The 21,694-nt window shown below is 39.7% G+C and overlaps 1 protein-coding gene across 1 annotated transcript in view; it reads right to left on the reverse strand.

Moving 5' to 3' along the window:
• igf2r (insulin-like growth factor 2 receptor) overlaps window positions 1–21,694 on the reverse strand; it is a 194,839-nt gene that overhangs the window by 101,926 nt on the left and 71,219 nt on the right. Inside the window, exons 11-15 of the mRNA XM_069932070.1 lie at window positions 12,475–12,636; window positions 7,679–7,840; window positions 4,016–4,162; window positions 2,837–2,971; window positions 418–565 (exon numbers count right to left, since the gene is read on the reverse strand). Coding sequence (XP_069788171.1) covers window positions 418–565; window positions 2,837–2,971; window positions 4,016–4,162; window positions 7,679–7,840; window positions 12,475–12,636 — 754 coding nt within the window. The remainder of the gene's footprint in view (window positions 1–417; window positions 566–2,836; window positions 2,972–4,015; window positions 4,163–7,678; window positions 7,841–12,474; window positions 12,637–21,694) is intronic.

Raw genomic sequence — 21,694 nt, forward strand, 5'->3', positions numbered from 1 at the left:
TAATGAGCCATTAGAACTTTTTACCCCCTCCATAAATCTTTTTACCCCCTCCATAAATCTTCGTCCGCGAAGCCAAGCCAAAGAAAGAAGAAGAGAACATAAGGGATCTTCTGAAAACACATGGTATCTACAAATCATAGATTTCAAATTTTGTTCCTGGTCTTTGTAATATTAAAAATGCAGAAGGTGGATTTAAAAATAAATGACTTGTGGTTTTTAGGAACAGGAGAGATACAAGTGGCAATATCTCCAGAAAAGCATTGTGTCAGCTGAACCTACAGAAATCTTAGATTATTTAACATTTCTAAAAAAAAAATCAATGCAAGGCAGACATACATTTAATGGCATCTAGCCAGCAAGCTCAAATATTATTGTGGTACAACCACATAATTTGCACCAAGTTACAATGATACTTACTCTCGATCAACCTGACAAGCCCCTGAATTTGCTTCACAGTTCTCTTGGGATACATTGCCACAGACATTGATGTAAAAGTTGTACTTCTCAGATTTAACTTCATATTTGCCATTCTGCTTGGTCAAGGGCGAAAGGTCAAAGAGGAAACCTAAGAATTAAAGAACATCAACTAGCTCCAATGGTTTTAACTACAAAGAAATGACTTGATTTTCCAAGTCTGAATGCTTCCTTTGCTCCAACATAAATGGATAACTGAATAACTACCTACTGTAGCAAACAAAAATCATACCAAACAGAGTGAGAACTCAAAAATCAAAGGTTTATTTCTGGTTGAATGCAAACAAGGTGAAATTATAGAAGCAAAAGACCAGCAGATACTGGAATCTTGAGCAAGGTGAAGGTCATGAAGAAAAATAGTCATTCAACATTTTGGGTTAGAACTCTTTACTGAAATTATGGCCTAGTCTCAACAAGGGGTCTTGATGTGAAATGAAGCTTTGTGTCCTGAAGCACAAAAGGTCAAATATGAAGTCAGGCATATTATAGTCTGGGTTCTCAAAGCTAAATGAAAAATCATTCAATTCCAGGTATGCACATTTAATGGAAATAACCCTCCTTCGATAGGAGCAACAGGTGAATACAATCATGGTTAGTTAGGCTTTGCTTTAGTTTCTGAAGGGTTTACAGGACAAGATCCTGAAGAGCAATGCAGATAGAATGATTTACTCAGTATACACTTAGTAAACAAAAACAAAATTCCATAAATCTGAAAGACCAAAAATGCTAAAGTACACTCTCCTCATTCTGCAAATGTTTCAACTCACAGCCCATGTGAAATCTGCATTCAGATTCAGCTGCTCCCCCACTTAGTTTTGAGGTGTTGATAGTTTTTAATTCTTCGTCTGGGGCGTTAACTCCAGTTAAAGCACTTGATAGATCAAGTTTCATTTAGAAAAGCATGAGAGCAGGGAATTCTCAAAATGCGTATCTGGTTCTTGTGTGAAAACCAATCCACTGATTATTTTATCTGAAACATTAATACAATTGTTTCTCTTATTTAAGGGCATGCAAAAGTTTAGTGGCTCTCACATTCTTACTCATCTGGCTAATTGTTTCTTACAGCACAGTTCAAAAGAAAAAGGAACAGAAGCAGGCCATTTGGCTCATCGAGTCTGCTTGATGAAACCTTCCTGAGCTAAAATGTTCTTGCATTTAGTTCCAAGTTCCGGCATTGTCCCCATATCACATGATACCCTGACTAATTAGATACCTATCAATTTCCCCAATGATCCTGCCTCCACAGCTGCATGTGGCAATGAATTCGACAAATCCACTACTATCTAGCTAAAGAAATTTCTCATCTCTATTGTAAATTGGTACTTTTAATTCTAAGACTAAGCTTTGCAGTTAGTGTAACACTATTATAGCATCAGCGACCCAGGTTTGAATCTGTCGCTGTCTGCAATGAGTGTGTGTTCTCTCTGTGTCTGCGCGAGTTTCTTCTAGGTGCTTTGGTTTCCTCTCACATCCCAAAGACATAATAGGTTAATTAGTCTCAGGTGAATTTGGCCAGCGTGGGCTCATGGGCCCAAGGGCCTGTTACCATACTGTGTATCTAAATTAAAATTAAAAAAAAATATTCCTCACACTTCTACCACTTGCTGGAAAGCAGATTATAAAAACAAGTTTCCAACTGTGAACTTTGTGAACAGAGAAATGGGGTCCTAATTGGAATTATTCACACTTTAAAATTACCCTCAATACATACAAGGTTTAAACAAGCCAGATGAGAAGAAAACAGAGCTGATTTGATTCAAGTGCCTGAGTAGAAACAATTTTATCAGGAATAGCAAAGGCAAATGTGTTTCCATTATATAGAATGCACTCAATACTTGAAATAGTGGAACTAGATTAAACTGCAACTCCCCAAAGGATAAAAAAGCCCAACAGTATTAAAGTAATTGGCAAGTTGTTAGAGCATTTTTGTTTTTTTTTCATTCCTTTAGCACCATACTGATGCTTCTCCTTTCCATCACTGTGAAAAAGTGATCTCCCACTTTATCTACATGTTAAGTCAGCGCTATTTTGCTGGAAGAATAAGCAAAACAACTGAGGAATTATGTCCAAGGATTCTCAGTCTAGCACAAGTAGCCATGAAATGCATCACCATAATATTTTACAACTTGGTAGTTTGGTCAGTCTTGTTCTGGGCAATGGAATGTGGCACAAAATTGCACATTCTATTACAAGTCATTCTTAGAAGCATTGTACAACACAACATCAGTACGAGACATTGTTGTCTGCAGTTTTGCAGATAGTTTTGACTGCTTAAAGCTCCAATTTATTGTTAAAACAACTGAAATTTAAAATTGCACAATCAAGTTTCACGCCAGCTAGAGCCAATGGTGCATGTGCTTACCAGCCTCTGGATCTGAAACCCGGCAATGATCTCCCTGAGTTTTCGACAAGGTGCAAGCAGCTGCTGTGTGCCATTCTATTTCATGAAAACACTCATCCAGCCCAGATTTCAGTATAGGAGGACTCTCCACATCCCCTGAGGGAGCAGAAAATTATATAAAGATGGTAGGGTTCAATTTTCTGTGAAACTCAGCATCAAAGGCAAAGTTAACACACATCTTACTATTTTATTATATTAATTTACTAGGAACTTTACTCTTCATGCAGTCATTAAATGATGAGTGGGGAAAGGAAAAACTTGTTGATCAGAAATACATTTTTCTTCTCCGGCTAATGACAGATGAACTGCAGTTAGAAATTGGTTAACAATGCACTGGCTGAAATAGTAGACTTAAAGTTCCACAAAAAAAAACCCACTAGGTTAAATTGTGCACATAAATGGTGCTCTTCTAATATGAAAATCTCCATCCACAAATCTGAATTTCTGCCTGGTCCATAGGAAAAAGAATCCTAGGGTTGTATGTGAAGTTATGCAGGTACTCCAATAATAAATCTGAACTTTGAAGTTTAGAATTTAACTCCTTTAAGGTTGAATAAAAGGAAAAACATGAGGGTGCCTTTGGGGAAATCCAAATATTCAATAAAAAAAGCTACGGATTGGGAGGAAATGAACTATTAAGATGAAAACTCAGTTATTGGTAGATTGGCTGGGGACACTATCAAGGAACCCAACAAAGATGACAAGCATTGCTCTCTTTCTCATAGCACCAGATCCTTGCAAGGCCTAGTTTCCAAACTCCACAAATTCTTCCCTTTATCTTAATAGATCCTCTATGAATTTAAATCTCAGTGCACATTCAACCCAAAGCTGTCTTAATTCTCCCAGATTACAAACAGAAGTTCTTCAAAATCCACCTGCTTGCCAATAGCCTTTATTTTTTTGGAACGGGAGAGGAACATATACCCAAACTGTCACACATTGGTTAGGACCCATCAATGTCACACACTCTTAATGGCAATTCAAATAGTCTAGCAAACCTGAAACAGTTACAAATAAGCAAAAGCTAGCTGTCAAACATCTACACAAAGCCAAATGAACACCCATGCAGAGATCCAACATAAACGAGACTCAGGGTCAGTTGATATTTTCTGAAGTTAGAGATGAGGTACACAAACTTACCGGGATTACAGATAAAGGTAATGACAGTTTTACTTCGATCTTTTCTTCCTCCACAAGAGTCACCATTCAAATAAACAAGCTGAATGTTATTGCCTACTTTCTTAGGGGATGAAGTAAATTTTCCAAGACTCTTTGCTTCTCGTTCACCTTTGAGGACAAAATTAGAAAACAAATTTCATTATGATCCAAAGCAATTTCTACTGTCCCTTCCACTAAATTATTGTACCACTGGATTACACAAACATTTAAATGAAGCAGTTCCTCTGCCTAGTATCACAGACCCCTCCCCAGTGGACACCATCTCAAGATGCTCAACACCAATCCTCACCTGCAGTACATGGCCATACCTTTCCTGAATTCCATTATAGGAAATCACAAATTCAAAGCAACATTTTAGAAATGAACAACTTTTCAAATCCAAGAGTACCAAATTGATGAGTGCACCAACAGAACTGATGAAATGTTTCACTTTTATAGACCATTTCCACATTTGGAATTTTATTATCTGATCTAGCCAAATTTGTGGGTTGTCTATTTTACCAACTTAAAATATATAAATATTTTTTAAAGAATGACATTTAAATGCATTATTTTATTAAAAAGTGTCACTCCAAAACAATTTTTGATCTCTGCTTTGTGTTGAGCCCAGAGAACCCCAAAACACAGCAGCAATAGAAATTCACCAAGACAAATGGTTACTTGAACAAAAATTGCTTTTAATTATCTTTAAACATGAAAACACGATCAAACCTTAACTTATTACTATTAACTTAACCTAACTGAACCCCCTTCTAATTTGAAATGCACGTGTATGTAATGTGTGTGTAAGTTCAAAAAATGTTATTTGATTCACAGTCGAATCTCACTTCTCACTCCTCCTTGTTCACTGGTTGCAGGCAATTCTCATACTGTGCACAGAATTTAACATTTATGAATTTCACCAGGCTCTGGTGCTTGAAAGGTAAATGGTTACTGCTCAGGAAGGTTCTTGTCAGTTTTCAGAGAGATTTGTTGCTTGTTGGATACACACTGATTCCTTCTGATTAGCCATGTCAGTGTCTTGCCAAAGAAACTTGCCCCATCAGTGTTTTCCAGATGATAACTCTTTCTTTCAGGTCACCACAGAGTTCCTTTTCCGTTTCCCTTATTTCAAGGGAAACATTATACAGCCAGCCATCTCCTCTTGTATGGACCACAAGGGTTTTGACAAGGCTGAACTAAGAACTCATAACCAGTCTTCAAAGTGGAGTTTTTCCACAAGCTTATCAGCTTGATCACATTCCAGTCCCAGCTGCTGCTGCTGAACTATAGAATAAACTGAATTCTCTCTCTCACACAGAGAAAACCACATGACCCTCTTAAAACAGCAAACTGCAGCACCAGACCCAATTTTCTGAGTTCGTTCATCTGTTGCTTTCCAAAACAATAATTCATTACTCCACAGCATGTCCAATTAACACCTACTTATAAATTCCTTATTGGCATTCTTCAAAGTTTTTGCAAAGGCACCAGGAGCCTGAACTGTCTGGCTTGAGCAGAGTTCTGGCATTTTAAACGACATCGGTTTTGAAGTGTTTGTATGTGACCTACACTAAAAGAATTTGCAACAATTTATCTCTTAAAACATCTATAACAATGTAAAATATAACATAATCTGTCACATTTGATAGACTGGCAAGCTATTTCCTTCCAACGTTTGTTCCTTTTGTTTCAATATTCAGGAGTTACATCAGCATATGTACCCATTTCTCAAGAGGTTGTGATGTAATTGCATAGGGTTGGAGAGAGACTACAACTGAAACAGGGTCAGCATCATGAGGAGGCATTTGCAGGCCACCCCCCCCCCCCCCACAGCACTAGTGCAGCCAGAAGGGGTGCAGCCAGAAGGGGTGCAGCCAGAAGGGGTGCAGCCAGAAGGGGTGCAGCCAGAAGGGGTGCAGCCAGAAGGGGTGCAGCCAGAAGGGGTGCAGCCAGAAGGGGTGCAGCCAGAAGGGGTGCAGCCAGAAGGGGTGCAGCCAGAAGGGGTGCAGCCAGAAGGGGTGCAGCCAGAAGGGGTGCAGCCAGAAGGGGTGCAGCCAGAAGGGGTGCAGCCAGAAGGGGTGCAGCCAGAAGGGGTGCAGCCAGAAGGGGTGCAGCCAGAAGGGGTGCAGCCAGAAGGGGTGCAGCCAGAAGGGGTGCAGCCAGAAGGGGTGCAGCCAGAAGGGGTGCAGCCAGAAGGGGTGCAGCCAGAAGGGGTGCAGCCAGAAGGGGTGCAGCCAGAAGGGGTGCAGCCAGAAGGGGTGCAGCCAGAAGGGGTGCAGCCAGAAGGGGTGCAGCCAGAAGGGGTGCAGCCAGAAGGGGTGCAGCCAGAAGGGGTGCAGCCAGAAGGGGTGCAGCCAGAAGGGGTGCAGCCAGAAGGGGTGCAGCCAGAAGGGGTGCAGCCAGAAGGGGTGCAGCCAGAAGGGGTGCAGCCAGAAGGGGTGCAGCCAGAAGGGGTGCAGCCAGAAGGGGTGCAGCCAGAAGGGGTGCAGCCAGAAGGGGTGCAGCCAGAAGGGGTGCAGCCAGAAGGGGTGCAGCCAGAAGGGGTGCAGCCAGAAGGGGTGTCACCAAAGTGAACCACGTGGTTTCATCTGCACCCACATATGTCTGGTACACCAGAGGGAGGTGGAGTGTGATGATGGTGGATGGAAGAGAGAAGGTCCATGGCAGGTATGGCACCCGTGCTGCACCCTCCCCAACCTCTGGAATGAGTTCTCGAACATAGTTTGTGGTGCCCACCCACCCCCTCCATCCATCTAATGGCCCTTGATTATGACACCAAATCTGACCTGGAGACATTGTATCATGGAACCAGAATAAAACATGTACAGTACTGCATGGAAATGGTCCCTTAGTCTAACTTGCTCATGCCAATCAAGGTGTTTACTTGGACTAGTCTCTTTTGTTTGCATTTGGCCTATACCCATTGAAACCTTTCCTGTCCATGTACCTGTACAAATGTCTTTTAATCAACGGATTGTACTTACCTCTACCACTTCCTCAAATAACTTATTACATAGTCTTGTGATTTACTCCCAGCTTTAGGCTCCCCTACCCTGGGAAAAATAATGACCATCCACGAGGCCCTTCAGGATGTTATAAATGTGTATAAGATCTATGGCAACAGCCCAAACCATAACTTGTACAGATATGGTCTTGGAGGACTAATTAAAGGAATGATGCAACTCCCCATGAGGAAACAATCATAAAGTTAGCCAACTGTCACTTGTATAGAGGTGATTCAATTGGGATAAAATTCCAAAATGGAGTGATAGGATACATTTTGATAGGTTTGTGAATCACGTCTCAGGGGTAGTGCTTGGCCATTTAAAATAGCAAATCCTTGAAAGATGTCTGGAAGAGGATTATAATAGTCAACTGGTGAGCATTTAAGACGAATATTGATTTTTTTGTTGAGCAAAGGGACATAGGGATCAGATGGTAAAGTGTATTTGAGGTTTAAAACCAGCTGTGATCATTACTAAATAGTAGGCTGGAGGGCTTCATGGATCACCCCTGTATCTTACCCATACATTTTCCTCAATAGTATAATGCTACAATTTAGTGAAAACAATTACATAAATCACTGTTAGTACAATAACTACTGACACACAAAGACAATCTCAAAACAGAGGCTCTACTTACCCACAGAACAGATAGCTGCATCATCAGGACATCCTATGGTTCCATTATCCTTGAGCACATTATGGCACACATTAATATAAATCTGACTGTGATCAGATTTCACCAGGCTACTGTCCAGCACCTCCCAATTATGGGTGTTCTTTGATTTGGGATCATCCTTTGCTGCACATTAAAAATAATGGAAATTCAATGAGAAAAGTCAATAGTTGTTGTAATGTAATCAGCCTATGATGTAGTAACTGAAACTTAGCTTTATCTTTACCACAAGGGTGCATCTCATCAACAACAGAACACAACACTTCAGCACAGTACCGGTCCTTTAGCCCTCAATGCTGTGCTATATTTTACCAAAAACTAAAACTTTCCTACCTTGTAATACTTGATTTTTTTTAAATCCATGTGTCTGTCTAAAGCCCTTAATGCCCTAGTGTTTCAGCCTCCATCACCATGCCTGAAAAGGCAATCCAGGCACCCACCTGTCTGTCTAAAAAAAATTTACTTCTAAACTTTCCTCCTTTCATTTTGTACTAAAATCCTCTGGTATTTGCTACTCCTGCCCGGGTAAATTAAAAAAGCACTGGCTATCTACCTTATCTATGCCTCTCAGAATATTGTACACCTCAATCAAATCATCCTTCTTTGCTACAAAGAGAAAAGTCCTAGTTCTGCACACCTTGCCTTACAAGCCATTTTCTATTCAATCCAATACCCTGATAAATTTCCTCTACACTCTATCGAGAGCTTCCACATCCCTCCTCACATAATGAAGTGACCAGAACTGAACATAATATTCTAAGTGTGATCTCACCCTGAGATTTGTAGAGTTGCAACATGACCTTTTGACTAATGAGGCCCAACATTCCATAGGCCATCTTCACTATCCTGGCAACCTCGAGAGATGTATTGATTTGGATGCAAAGGTCCCTCTGTTCTTCCACACTGTTAAGCATCCAACTCTGTACTCAGCTTCAGGTTTGACATTCCAAAATGCATCACCTCACACTTATCTGGATTGAACGACATCTGCCATTTTTCTGCCAACCTTGCATCCTGTAACCTATCTTTTGTAACCTATGACAACATTCAACACTACCCGCCTCTCCTCCAACCATTGTATCAACCTCAAACTTACTGACCCATCCTTCCACTTCTTCATCCTGGTAATTTTTAAAAATCACAAAGAAGAGGTTCTAGAACAGATCCCTGCAGAACTCCAGTAATATGCACTTACACAATTAAGTCTCGGAGTCGTGATGCTTTCTCATCCTTTACTTCTATTAGATTAACAGCTATTGAGAAACAGCGTTGTATATAATACACGTGCGCTCGTACACACACATCTATACCCCTATCTATATATCCCCCCCTCCCCCTCCCTCCCCCTCCCCTCCTCCCCTCCCCTCCCCCCTCCCTCCCCCTCCCCCTCTCCCCCCCCTCCCCTCCCCCCCTCCCCCCCCTGCCATTCTTAAAGTTTCTTTTTTAAATGGAAACTTTCATCTCAGTTTTTTAGCGATGATGCTGAAGCTCTTACATTTGCTAATTCTTTACCTGATAACAAACTGAAGAAAAAAAAGTTTTTTTCCAATAGTCCACATCAGCTCAGAATGAGAAGAATGGTATACAAGAGAGGGGATCTCAACAGTTGGTTGACATTGATATCGATGATGATCAAGTTAATAGACTTGGAAGAAGTTTATCATACTTGAAATGATTTGTTGATTATTATTTTCCTTTTGTTATGTCGGGGGGAGGGCGTGGTTTGGCTACTGCTTCTTCCGAAGTCGCTGGCCATTTTGTGGCATTGGTCACTCCTGGACAATTGAGAGAGGTAATACTGTACTTAAGTAATTTTGTTTTTTTTAAATTTTTTTTAATGTATGGGGTTTTTCCTTTTTTCTTGAGGAGATTTTGATTTTTGTGTGTATTTGCCATGGGGAGGAGTATTTTTGAGATCAACTGAAATGATGGCTAATTAAATTTTGCTGCTTTTAATGTTAACAGGCTCAATAATCCTATTAAGAGAAAAAGAGTATTGGTATATATTAAAAAGTTAAAGGTTGATGTTGCTTTTTTGCAAGAAACACATTTAATAAGAAACATTAGAAATTGAAAAGAGACTGGGATGGTCAAGTTATAGCTTCTTCGTTTAAGTCTAAAACAAGAGGTTTAGCCATTTTGATTAATAATTTTTTAAAAATTGGAAATGGTTATTGAGTCAGTTGGTAGACTTTTAGTTGTTAATTGTAAAAAAAATTTATGAATCATGGACTTTGATGAATATTTATGCTTGGATTCTTTCTTAATTTGAATGAAGTATATGAAAAAGTTAATAGCTGGAGGTGATTTTAAATGTTGTTTTGACCCATTGTTAGATAAACCCACAAAAACAATAATTAGGACAAAAATGGCAATACAATTAATGACATTAATGAAAGATATGAATTTATTTGATAATTGGAGGAAATTGAATCCTAAAGAGAAAGATTTTTTGTTTTATTCATTTTGACATGACTTATTACAGAATAGATTTAATTTTGGTATTAGCACAATTGCAAGGCTGTGTATTATCAGATAAATATAAGAGCAGAACTTTGTTTGATCATTCATTGCTATTAAATAACATGTACAGGCTCAGAAAGGATTGATACTACATATAGATGGAGATTTAATTCTTGTTGGAATTTTGTAATTTTATGAGATCAAATACAATTATTTTTGAAAATAAATATGGACTCAGTTAATACTAAATTTGTTTTATGGGATACTTTAAAAGCATATTTGATGGGGAAAATTATTAGTTTTACTACTAAAATTAAGAAACAACATGTAGCTGAAGTAAAATTAGAGGAGATAAAGATTTTAGAAAATGATTTACAGTAGAATTCAATATGATTAATATGAAATTATGGTATATTTCATTACATACATACAAGTTTGAGAAGTTATTACAGAAATCTAAACAAAGATATTATGAATTAGGGGAAAGATCTCAGTTTTAGGTTGGCAATTAAAAACGGAACAAGTTTCAAGAACAATAAATGCTATCAGGAAAGATTTAATGATTATATATAAACAGGTGGTTAATGATGTGTTTAGGGAATTTTATGCAAAATTATATACATCTGAAGTTGAGGAAGATGAATTAAAATTGATAATTTTTTTAACCTTAATTTACCTTCTTTGAGTAGTATCGATATTAAAGATTTGGATGCTCCTTTTACTTCTTGAGAGATAATAGATGCACTTCGATCTAGGGGTAGGGATGGAGGGGTAGGGATGGATGTGTGTGTACGCGCGCATGAGTATTATATACAACCCTGTGTCTCAATAGCCATTAATCTAATAGAAGTAAAGGATGAGAAAGTGTAGGTTAGTTAGGTGTAAACTGGGACAGCTTAAAGGCCAGTGACCCCAAAATAACACTGGCTTTGCTGTGTAGCCAACAGACAGGGACAGCACACAGGGAAGAAGGGTATTGTCATGCAGGAAAGTGCCCGCGCACAAGAAACCCACTTTCGTCATGCATGTTGTGACGTCAGCCAAGGCCGGCCATGGCGGGAACAGTGCAAGTATAAAAGTTGGGCCTGAGCCCTAATAAAACTCAGAGCTTAACCTGACTACACTATGTGTGTGCCTTTGTTCAAGTAGTTGTCTTCATCCAGTGCAATAGAGGGGGGGACCGAGCTTATACGGTTTGAAGTTTTACACATACATCTACACGATAGCATTTTCAGTTTCATTCCCTTTTCTTCATTGTACTGTATTTATTATAAAAACCAATAAAAAAAAATTGAAAAAGAATCTTTGCCAATAGTTTCCACCCCCACTGACTCAGTAGACATTCCCTCTATAACATCCTCCCTTTCTACAGCTGTGATACTATCCCTAACCAGTCATGCCTCTTCACACCACCCCCTCCCCCCCACCCACCCTTTACCTCCAACCTATCCCTTTTAAAACATCAAAACCCTGGTACCTGCATCAGCCAATTTTGTCCTTGCATCTGCCAAGTCTTTGTAACAGCCACAACATCCTAACTCAACATACCAATTGATCCATGCTCCAAGATCATCTTTATTCCTCATACTCCTTGCATTTCAAACTTCCAAATGACTATATTTATGCTTCCTCCCCTGCCTGTCATTTCTCACAACATACTTTCCACCTTCTGCCACACCTGAAGAATTTGCAAGTCCCACACTGGCCTCAATTGCCTCAGAACTCTCAGAATTGGAGTAGAAAAATGTCATCTTCAACTGAAGGACTTCAAGGCACCAACAGTTTTGCTCAGATTACCCTAATTAAATCTCAGATCTAATTTAGTTGTCTAATATTTAACCAGGATTGATTTAAAACTCATTTACATCAATCACCTCACATGTTCACATGTTCTTTCAAATACATGCAATAAAAATGTCACCTACTTCAATCAACTCAGAACCAAAAAGCAATTTTCATTATTTATTGCCAATTCTTGGAATAAAACATTACTTTCTCTTGATAAGGTTATTCAGAAATCTATAAACCTTTTTAAAATGCATCATGGTTCAAACACTGTCAAGATCCTGAGCTGGGTACTACAAATTGTCCCACACGTAGGTGTTTGGCACGAGAATTAAAACAAGTTGCGCACCAGAAACATGGACCAAATGAGGGAGTGTGGAAATGGGAATGAGCAGAGTTAGTGCCAGAGCAGACCATTTCACCAATTGTATCTTAGTATCCAAAATAAATAAACATTATGAGCAAATGGGATCTTTGCTGACATTTTAACTTCTAAAATTAGGAAACCTTACCTGCATATCGTATCAGTGGTGAGAGGTCGTACCTCTTCTTTCCATCAGAGGTCTGACAGAGCAAGTCTTTTTCTTTCACACAAGCATACTTTGTACCCCAGTCAAAGATGTAAGTGCAGTCAACTTCTGCACTGAATTCTGGTTTACCCTTTCCTTCATCAACTTTAGAAGAAAAGAAATATAGTAAAGGTTTTAAGTTAATGAGCCAAACAATGATCCACATAGCAGATTTTCAGTTGCTGAACACCTACATAAACTGTATTCAATTTAATGTAGCCTCATTAATGCACATTGTAAACTGGAACTCTACAGAGAACAAGATTCAATGTAATGTCATTTTTTGAGTGCACTGACAAAACCAAACATACAAAATCATTTGATAAATATCATTTCGGACCTTGAGCGAAGTAAAAGGAAAATAAAATGTTAGGTCAAAAGGGTTTAGCTTGTGGCAGCAATGACCCGCTCAAGGTTTTTGTAACAATGTTTCTTAAACTTCACCCAAATTGACAAAAGTATCCAAGCTCATTAATGTAAGACTACACTTTATGTCACAAATATGGATTTTCATGGCTTCTGTTCAACTGTAATCAAAACACTCAAAAATAAAAATTATGAACCAAATATTGCTGCAAGACAAAAAAAATACATTGGCAGTTCTCTCACAAAAAGTTGACACTGTAGACTGTTACTCATGTGGCATTATGATGATTGAAATTCATCCAGTCAAGTCCACCACAAGAGTAATTTTTGCCCATTTTACTCTGTCACTTAAACATTTGAAACCCACAACATGTGACATTTCAGTTTTGCAAACATGAAAAGTTCAGCCTAACTGTGGTTGAAGCAGTGAATACAGACATCATTGGAAGATGCTACATGAGGGAGAAGGCACCAGAGGGTTTTGAAGGGATGAATATTTGCAGAGAACAGATAATGGGAGAAAGCTGGAATGGAAAACAAATAGCTGCAGATCAATTATGCCACATGTCTTGATTTCATGCTGTAAATTCTGTAATTCATCTTCAGTCCCTCAATTCAGCAAAATAATAGGTTATAAAATTAGTCATGGTGAAATAGTTAACTGGACTCAACAATGGCTGGACAGGAGAAGCCAGTGGTGTATGATTGCTTCTCAGACTGGAGGTGTGTGATTAAATGTGTGCCTCAGGAATCTGTGCTGGGACCACTGTTGTTTGTCATCTAGATCACTGATCTGCATGATAATGTGGTAAATTGGATCATCAAGTTTGTAGATGACACGAAGATTGAAGGTGTTGTGGACAGTGACGGTTTTGAAAGCTTGCAGAGGGATCTGGACCAGCTGGAAAAATGGGCTGAAAAAATGGCAAATGGAATTTAATGCAGACAAGTGTGAGGTGTTGCATTTTGGAAAGACAAACCAAGAAAGGACATACACAGTAAATGGTAGGGCACTAAAGAGTATGGTAGAACAGATGGATCCGGGAAAACAGATACATAATTCCCTAAAAGTGGCATCACAGATGGATAGGGTTATAAAGAGAGCTTTTGTCATATTGGCCTTCATAAATCAAAGTATTGAGTTCAGGAGTTGGGCGTTATAGCAAAGTTGTATATGATATTGGCAAGACGAAATTTGGAATTTGCAGTGCACCTTGGTCACCTTACTATAGGAAAGATATCATTTAGATGGAAAGAGTCCAGAGATTTAGTAGGATGTTGCCCAGACTTCAGAAATTGAGTTACACGGAAAAGTTAAACAGGTTAGGTCTTTATTCCCTGGAGCGTAAAAGAATGAGGGGAGATTTGATAGAAGTATTTAAAATTATGAAGCGGAGAGACAAAGTAAATGTAGATAGACTTTTTCCACTGAGATTAAGTGAGATACAAATGAGTGGACATGGATTAAGGGTGAAAGGGGAAGTTTAGGGGAACTTCTTCACAAAGAGCGGTGGAGTGTGGAACGAGCTGCCAGCTTAAGTGATGAATGCGGGCTCATTTTTAACATTTAAGAAGAATTTGGACAGGTACATGGATGGAAGAGGTATGGAGGCCTATGAACTGTGTGTAGGTCAGTGGGACTAGGCAAACAAAATGGTTCAGCACACTAGAAAGGCTGCTTCTATGTTGTAATGTTCTATAGTTCTAATGGCATACAGATCAACCCAGATAGAACAAACCTGATGCTGGTAATCAAGATCGTATTTGAATACTATTGAAACCCAGTGACTGATGCATAGATTATTAAATCAACAAAATGTAGTGATGGGCTAGATTCAGACATCCATCATCATAGAGAGAGATAGGTCATGGCTCACATCAACTCCAGCCTACCAGCCATCCGAGACGCCCACGAATTTACAACAGATGCTATCTCTCCGGCTCTAAATTCAGTGCCTCAACATCTGGACAACAAGAATCCCCATAACAAGACTACAATTTATTGATTATAACTCAACCTTCAACACTAATAGTACCAACCTCATCCCCAAACTCTATTTACCCTCATAACCACCCTCTCAAATTGATTTCATGTTTTCCTATCTCACAGGTAGCAATCTGAAGATTAGTGATAGCATCCCTTTCATGATCACTTTCAACTCTGAAGTCCTGCAAGGCTGCAAACTCAGCCTCCTTTTGATACTCCCTATACACCCATAACTGCGTGGTCAATTACTGCTCTAACACCATCTAACAATTGGCAGATGACACCACCTTCGTTGGCAGGAACTCCAACAATGATGAATTGAGAGAGTGGAAGAGAGATCGAGGGCCTAGTGGCTATCAGCCCATTAAGTCTTCCCTGCCACTTAATCATGAGCTGATCAATTTTCCCTATAGCCCGACCTTCACAGCCCTGGTGAGTCAAGAACCAATCAATCTTTGCCTTAATTACACCCAATGACTTGGCCTCCACAACCACCTATGGCAACAAATTCCACAGATTTACCACCACCTGGCTAAAGAAATTCTTTAACTTCTGTGTTCTAAGAGAACGCCTATCAATTCTGAACTTCTGCTTTCTTGTCTTCAACTATCTCATCATGGAAACAATTTTTCTATATCTACTCTGTCCATGCCTTTCAATATTCAAAATGCTTCAATGAGATCCCCTCTCATTCCACTGAATTCCAATGAGAACAGGCCAAGAGCTGTCAAATGCTCCTCAGATGATATCCTTTCATTCTTGGAATTATCCGGTGAAGGCTGAGGGAGGGAAGTTCATCTCCCACCCTCCATCCTCACTGCATTCTCCAGAGGATGTAGAGATCATCCTGTGCATCTGCATCACTGCCTATTTTGGAAGCTATACCTCCTCACACCACAAGACCCTGCAGAGGATAGTGAAGTTAGCAGAAAAGATCATTGGGAGCTCTCTTCCTCCCATGAAGGACATCAACTACACTCAATGCAGGCAAAAGGCAATAAACATTATGAAGGACTCCACATAGCCTTTCTTCCATCTGGTAAGAGGTACCATAGCACTCAGGTTGTTACGTCCAGATTGGGCAAGAACTTTTTCCCCCAAGCCATTAGGCTCCTGAATTCCCAAAACATATGTGGATAGTTTACCATGGACTTCTACTGTATATGTCTTAATATTTTAATATTTCAATGTGTTTAACCTATTCTAACTTATATTTATGTAAATATGCTCCTTGGTCCTGGAGAAATGCTGTATAACGCTTTACCGTATGAGCATGGTAGGAGTGATAAAACAAGGTGACTTGACTTGAACCTCCTCTGAATCTTCTCCAACATCAGTACATCCTTTCTTAAAGGAGGAGCCCAAAACTCCAAGTAGGTCACACTACTGCCTTCTAAAGCCGCAACATCACATCCTTGCTCTTCCATTCTATTCCTCCTGAAATGAATGCCAGTATTGTATTTGCCTTCTTCACCATTGTCTCAACAGGCAAGTTTACCATCAGGGTATCCTGCACGAGGACTTCCAGGTTCATTTGCATCTGGGCATTTTCAATTTTCTCCCCATTGAAAATAGTCTGATCATTAATTCTTTCCACCAAAGTGCATGATCATTGACCACTTCTCTGCCTATTCTCCTAATCTGCCCAAGTCATTCTGTAGCCATCCTGTTTCCTCAATACTACCAGCTCCTCCACCTTCCTTCAAGTCATCTGCAAACTTCACCACAAAACTAATAATCCAAATCATTAATACTGTTAATGATACTGTTACGAGCCCAGAGGACCCCTCTTTTTTTAAATATTTTATTTATTAGATCCTGTGCCCTTCTTCAAAGAAAAATGAGAAAAGGCAGAAGCAGGATATAACAGAAAGTCTGGGAATTCAAACAATGGAGGTATTAACTGGATGGGATAAGGGACTAGGTAGAATTTATCATGTCTGTGCGAAAGGAGACAGGGAATGAGAGATGACAAGGTAAGAAGGAGATGGGGGTTTTTTAAACAAAGCCAGAGAAGTTGATATTAATGCTATCCGGTTGGAAGATGCCCAGTTGGATGATACGGTGTTGTTCTTCCAATTTACAGGTGGTCTCAGTCTGGCAGTACGAGACCATGGACAGACATGTCGGCAAGGGAATGGGATTTAAGACGGATGTGTTTTAATTGAGCTCTCTGTGAAGAGTATAAAAAACAGTTAAAATCATACAATGAGGAATTTTTCACAAAAAGTCCAAACAAGTCCTAAGAAACCAAGGCAGCTGAGAACAAAAATCAAGGAAGTTTTACTCAGCCAGAAATATTGAACGAAAGCCTGAAAGGGAATGGTGTAAGAGTGGCCTTGAGACTGGTAGACCCCGGCAGAGCTGGGAAGTCAGGACAAGAACTAAGTATTATCCTGGAAAAAATAGAAAACTTGAGCAATTGAGTTGCAGGCATTGAAAATGTAATGAGAGACATGTCTGAAAGGATGATTGAAATTAAAGAAATCATTGGTCTTGATGGAAAGAATGAACCAAGCAAAAGTAGACGGTAAAAACACAAGATAAGCTAAAAGCTTTGGAAAAAGATGCAAAGAAATGGGAGTGGGACAGACAAGGTTTGCTGGACAAGATAGACCACATGTAGAACTTCAGTAGATGAAATTATGTTTGAAATATTGGACTAAAAGAAGGAATTGAGGGAAGAAATCTGATGAACTTCTTCAAAACATGGATCCTGCGAGTGCTGGGAGAAGACAAATTCAGAGAAAAATTTCACATTGAAAGGACTCACCAGACCCTCAGACCCAGGAGACCCAACGATTAGTGACCACGACCGGTCCTGGTAAGTCTTTCGAGTTACTGGGAACAGTAGGCAATACTGGGAGCAACATATGAATACTCTAGGCAAAATAATGGCCTGTCCAAGATGGACCACGAAAAAGGGCTATTTTTTCCCCCCAAGATTTAAGTCCTAAGCAAAGGAAGGAGTTTGATGATGTAGAAAAAGATAATTGCCTTCAAAAAAAACTTGAAATATTTGATGAGAAACCCCACAATTCAGAGGGTTGAAGTTGCAGAAGGTCATTGGCAATTTTTCAAGGCCAAGAATGAGGTGGAAGACTTCCTGTAGGGTTTATGAAAAGATTAAGGTTGCCAAAGAGGACTGTGAAGAATGTTTACAATGGGCCTAAGTAAAAGTTGTATTATTTTAAAACCATCTTGTATTTATTGTTGAAAAGTAAATTTTATTGAAATTTTCACAGAGTGCTCAAAAGAGAGAAAACTTGGGAAAAGTAGCAGCAAGGTGGAGACTCCGGTCTAAGGAGGAGAACGGCACCTGGAGAGGAGTATCTATAAAAGATGGTGCGAAAGGGAGGGGTTCTTCTTCCTCAAAAGATTCAGTGGGCTTTTCTCGCAGGCTTTTGGGATTTCCTGTTTACGTCACCATCTAGGCAGGGACATTGCATGCATTTTTTAAAATGGGAAAGATCATTAATAGAATTTTTTTTTATTGTTAAACAGTATTAAGTTTTTAAAAAAATCAATATGGATAGAATGCTAAAATTTGTTGGTCTTAATGTTTATGAGATAAACGTGGCAGTGAAAAGGATGCCGGTCTTGGCACATCTAAAAAATTAAAGGCAGATTATATCTTTCTATAAGAAACACATCTTACTAAATCGGAACAAATTATATTAAAGAGGATGGGTGGGACATATAACAGTCTTCATTTCACTCAAACGCAAGAGGAGTAGGGATTTTAATTACTAAGAATATACCTATAATAATTGAAGAGACACTGACTGACCAAGCTGGAAAATTTGTAATGGCACATTGTAAAATTTATGCAGAATCATGGACTTTTATGAATATCTATGCACTAAATTATGACAATGAAGCCTTTATGAAGAATATACTGGTCAGAGATTTCAATTTCTGTTTGAATCCAATACTGGATAAATCAGCACCCAGAATGGTTACAGGGGCAAAAGGAGCAAAAATGACACTCTCAGTTATGAAAGATTTATATTTGATTGATAAATGGAGGCAGCTTAATCCTGTTCGTTCTACTCAAGAGAACATGATTCACATTCAAGAACTGATTTGTTTTTAAATGTCTGGTCAGTTAAAAAGTAGTGATAAATCTGTCCTCTATTGACTCCATCTATACCTCATGCTACTTTGGAAAAGCAGCCATCATACTGAAAGATATATCCCAACCCAGCCACACAATCTTCACCCCCCGCCCCCCCCCGCCATTGGGAAGATAATTCATGGGTATGAGATCACTCACCACCAGATAAAGGATTTTTTTTCCTGCCTTCAACACCAGGATGAACCCCAATTATACAATTATTTTGCCTTTGCTCTCCAAACTGATGTAACTCAGCATTCTTGTATGGATGTACAGCCCATTAAATCCAAGCTAAGTATCAACCACCCATCTACACTAATCCTATATACTTTTTTAATATTGTCCCTTCATTCTCATTAGCTTCTCCAATCACTGGGGACAATCAACCTACTAAATATGTGAGAGGCAACAAATGTAGAAAACTATAGCACAGATCCTTCGGCCCTCGATGTTGTGCCGACCCATATATTCCTTAAAAACTAAATGCTCCTTCCCTGTAACCCTCTATTTTTCTTCTATCCGTATGCCTGTCTAAGAGCCTCTTAAATGCCCCCATTGTTTCAGCCTCTACTACCATCCCTGGCAAGGAATTTCAGGCACCCACAACTCTGCATAAAAACAAGTTACCCCTGGTATCTCCTCTAAACTTCCCTCCCTTCACTTTGTAAAGATGTTCTCTGGTGTTTGCTATTCCTGCCCTGGGAAACAAGTACTGGCGGTCCACTCTATCTATGCCTCTCATAATCTTGTAGACCTCTGTTAAGTCTCATCTCATCCTTCTATGCTCCAAAGAGAAAAGTCCCAGCTCTGCTAACCTTGCCTTATAAGATTTATTTTCCAATCCAGGCAAAGTCCTGGTAAATCTCCTCTGCACCCACTTCATAGATTCCACATCCTTCCTATGAGGTGACCAGAACTGAACACAATACTTTAAGTGTGGTCTCACCAGAGATTTGTAGTTGCAACATGACTTCAAGACTCTTGAACTCAATCCCCCTATTAATGAAGCCCAGCATCCTACAGGCCTTAACTATCCTATTAACCTGTGTGGCAACATTGAGGGATGTATGGATTTGAACCCCAAGGTCCCTCTGTTCATCTACACTTAAATAATCGACCATTAACCTTGTACTTAGCCTTCTGGTTTGTCCTTCGAAAATGCATCACCTCCCATTATCCAGATTGAACTCCCATCAACCACTTCTCCACCCAACTCTACATCCTATCTATGTCCTCTTGTAACCTTCAACAACCTTCATCTCTATCCACAACTCCTCCAACCTTCGTATCATCTGCAAACTTACCGACCCATCCTTCCACCTCTTCATCCAGATCATTTACAAAAATCACAAAGAGCAGAGGTCCCAGAACAGAACTAGTGGGTACTCCACTAGTCATTGATCTCCAGGCAGAATACTTTCCTTCCACTACTACTCTCTGCTTTCTACCTGAAATCTTTAAAAAAAAATCCACACAGCCAAATCCATCCACAGCATGGATCCCATGCCTCATGACTTTCTGAACAATCTACTGCCCTACCCTCATCAATTTATTTTGTTACTTCCTCAAAAAATTCAATTAGACTTGTGAGGCACAACCTTCCCTTCACAAAGCCATGCTGGCTATCATTAAGACTGTACTTCTCCAATCCTTCACAAAGACATGGGGACTATCATTAAGACTGTACTTCTCCAATCCTTCACAAAGCCATGGGGACTATCCTTGAGTAGAATGCTCATAGATCCTATCCTAAAGAATCCTCTCCATTAATTTGCACACCATTGATGTAAGACTCACTGGTTTATTAATTTCCAGGATTCTCCCTATTACCTTTTTTTAAACAAGGGGACAGTTGCCATTTTCCAATCTTCCTGCACCTTTCCTGCAGCCAAAGAGGACTCAAAGATCACAGCCACTGCTCCAACCATTTCTTCCCTCATTTCTCACATCATCCTGTGTCCAGTCCCGGGGACATATCAATTTTGATGTTTTTAAAAAGATCTAACACTTCCTATTCCTTAATTTCCACATTGTCTAACGCAAAAGCCTGTTCTACTCTGACCTCACCCTGATCAAGGTCCTTTTCTCTTGTGAATACTGAAGCAAAGTATTCATTTTAGACCTTCCCAACCTCCATCCACATGGTGTCTTCTTTATTGGCCCCATCTTCATTCTCATCACCTTTCTATTCTTCACATAGGCATAGAAGGTCTTAGCGTTCTCCTTAATCCTGCAGGCCAAAACCTACTCATGTCCCTTGAGTTCTCCTTTCTCAAGCTCCTTCCTATCTACCATATACTTCTCGGGAACCCATTCTGTTTCTTGCTTCCTACATCTAATATGCTTCCCTCTTCCTCTTGATTATGTGGCTCAGCTGCTTCGCCAACCACAGTTCCCTTTTCCCTGTCCCAGTGGGACAAACCTATCCTAAACTCAACACAAGTGGCCCCAAACTTCCTCCACATTAGCTCTGTACTTTCACCTTTGAGCATCTTTTTCCAATTTACTCTCGCTAGTTCCCACCTCATCCAAATAAACACTTTCTCACTTGTCTGCTTTTATACTTCTCCCTAGCTACACCAAAGCTCAGGGAGTTGTGGTCATTCTCACCAAAATGCTCCCCCACCGAGAGGTCTGCCACCTGACCAGCTTCATTACCCAGAATTAAATCCATATGGCCTCTCCTCTCATTG

This window comes from Narcine bancroftii, chromosome 4, assembly GCF_036971445.1.
Source record: "Narcine bancroftii isolate sNarBan1 chromosome 4, sNarBan1.hap1, whole genome shotgun sequence".
NCBI lineage: Eukaryota > Metazoa > Chordata > Chondrichthyes > Torpediniformes > Narcinidae > Narcine > Narcine bancroftii.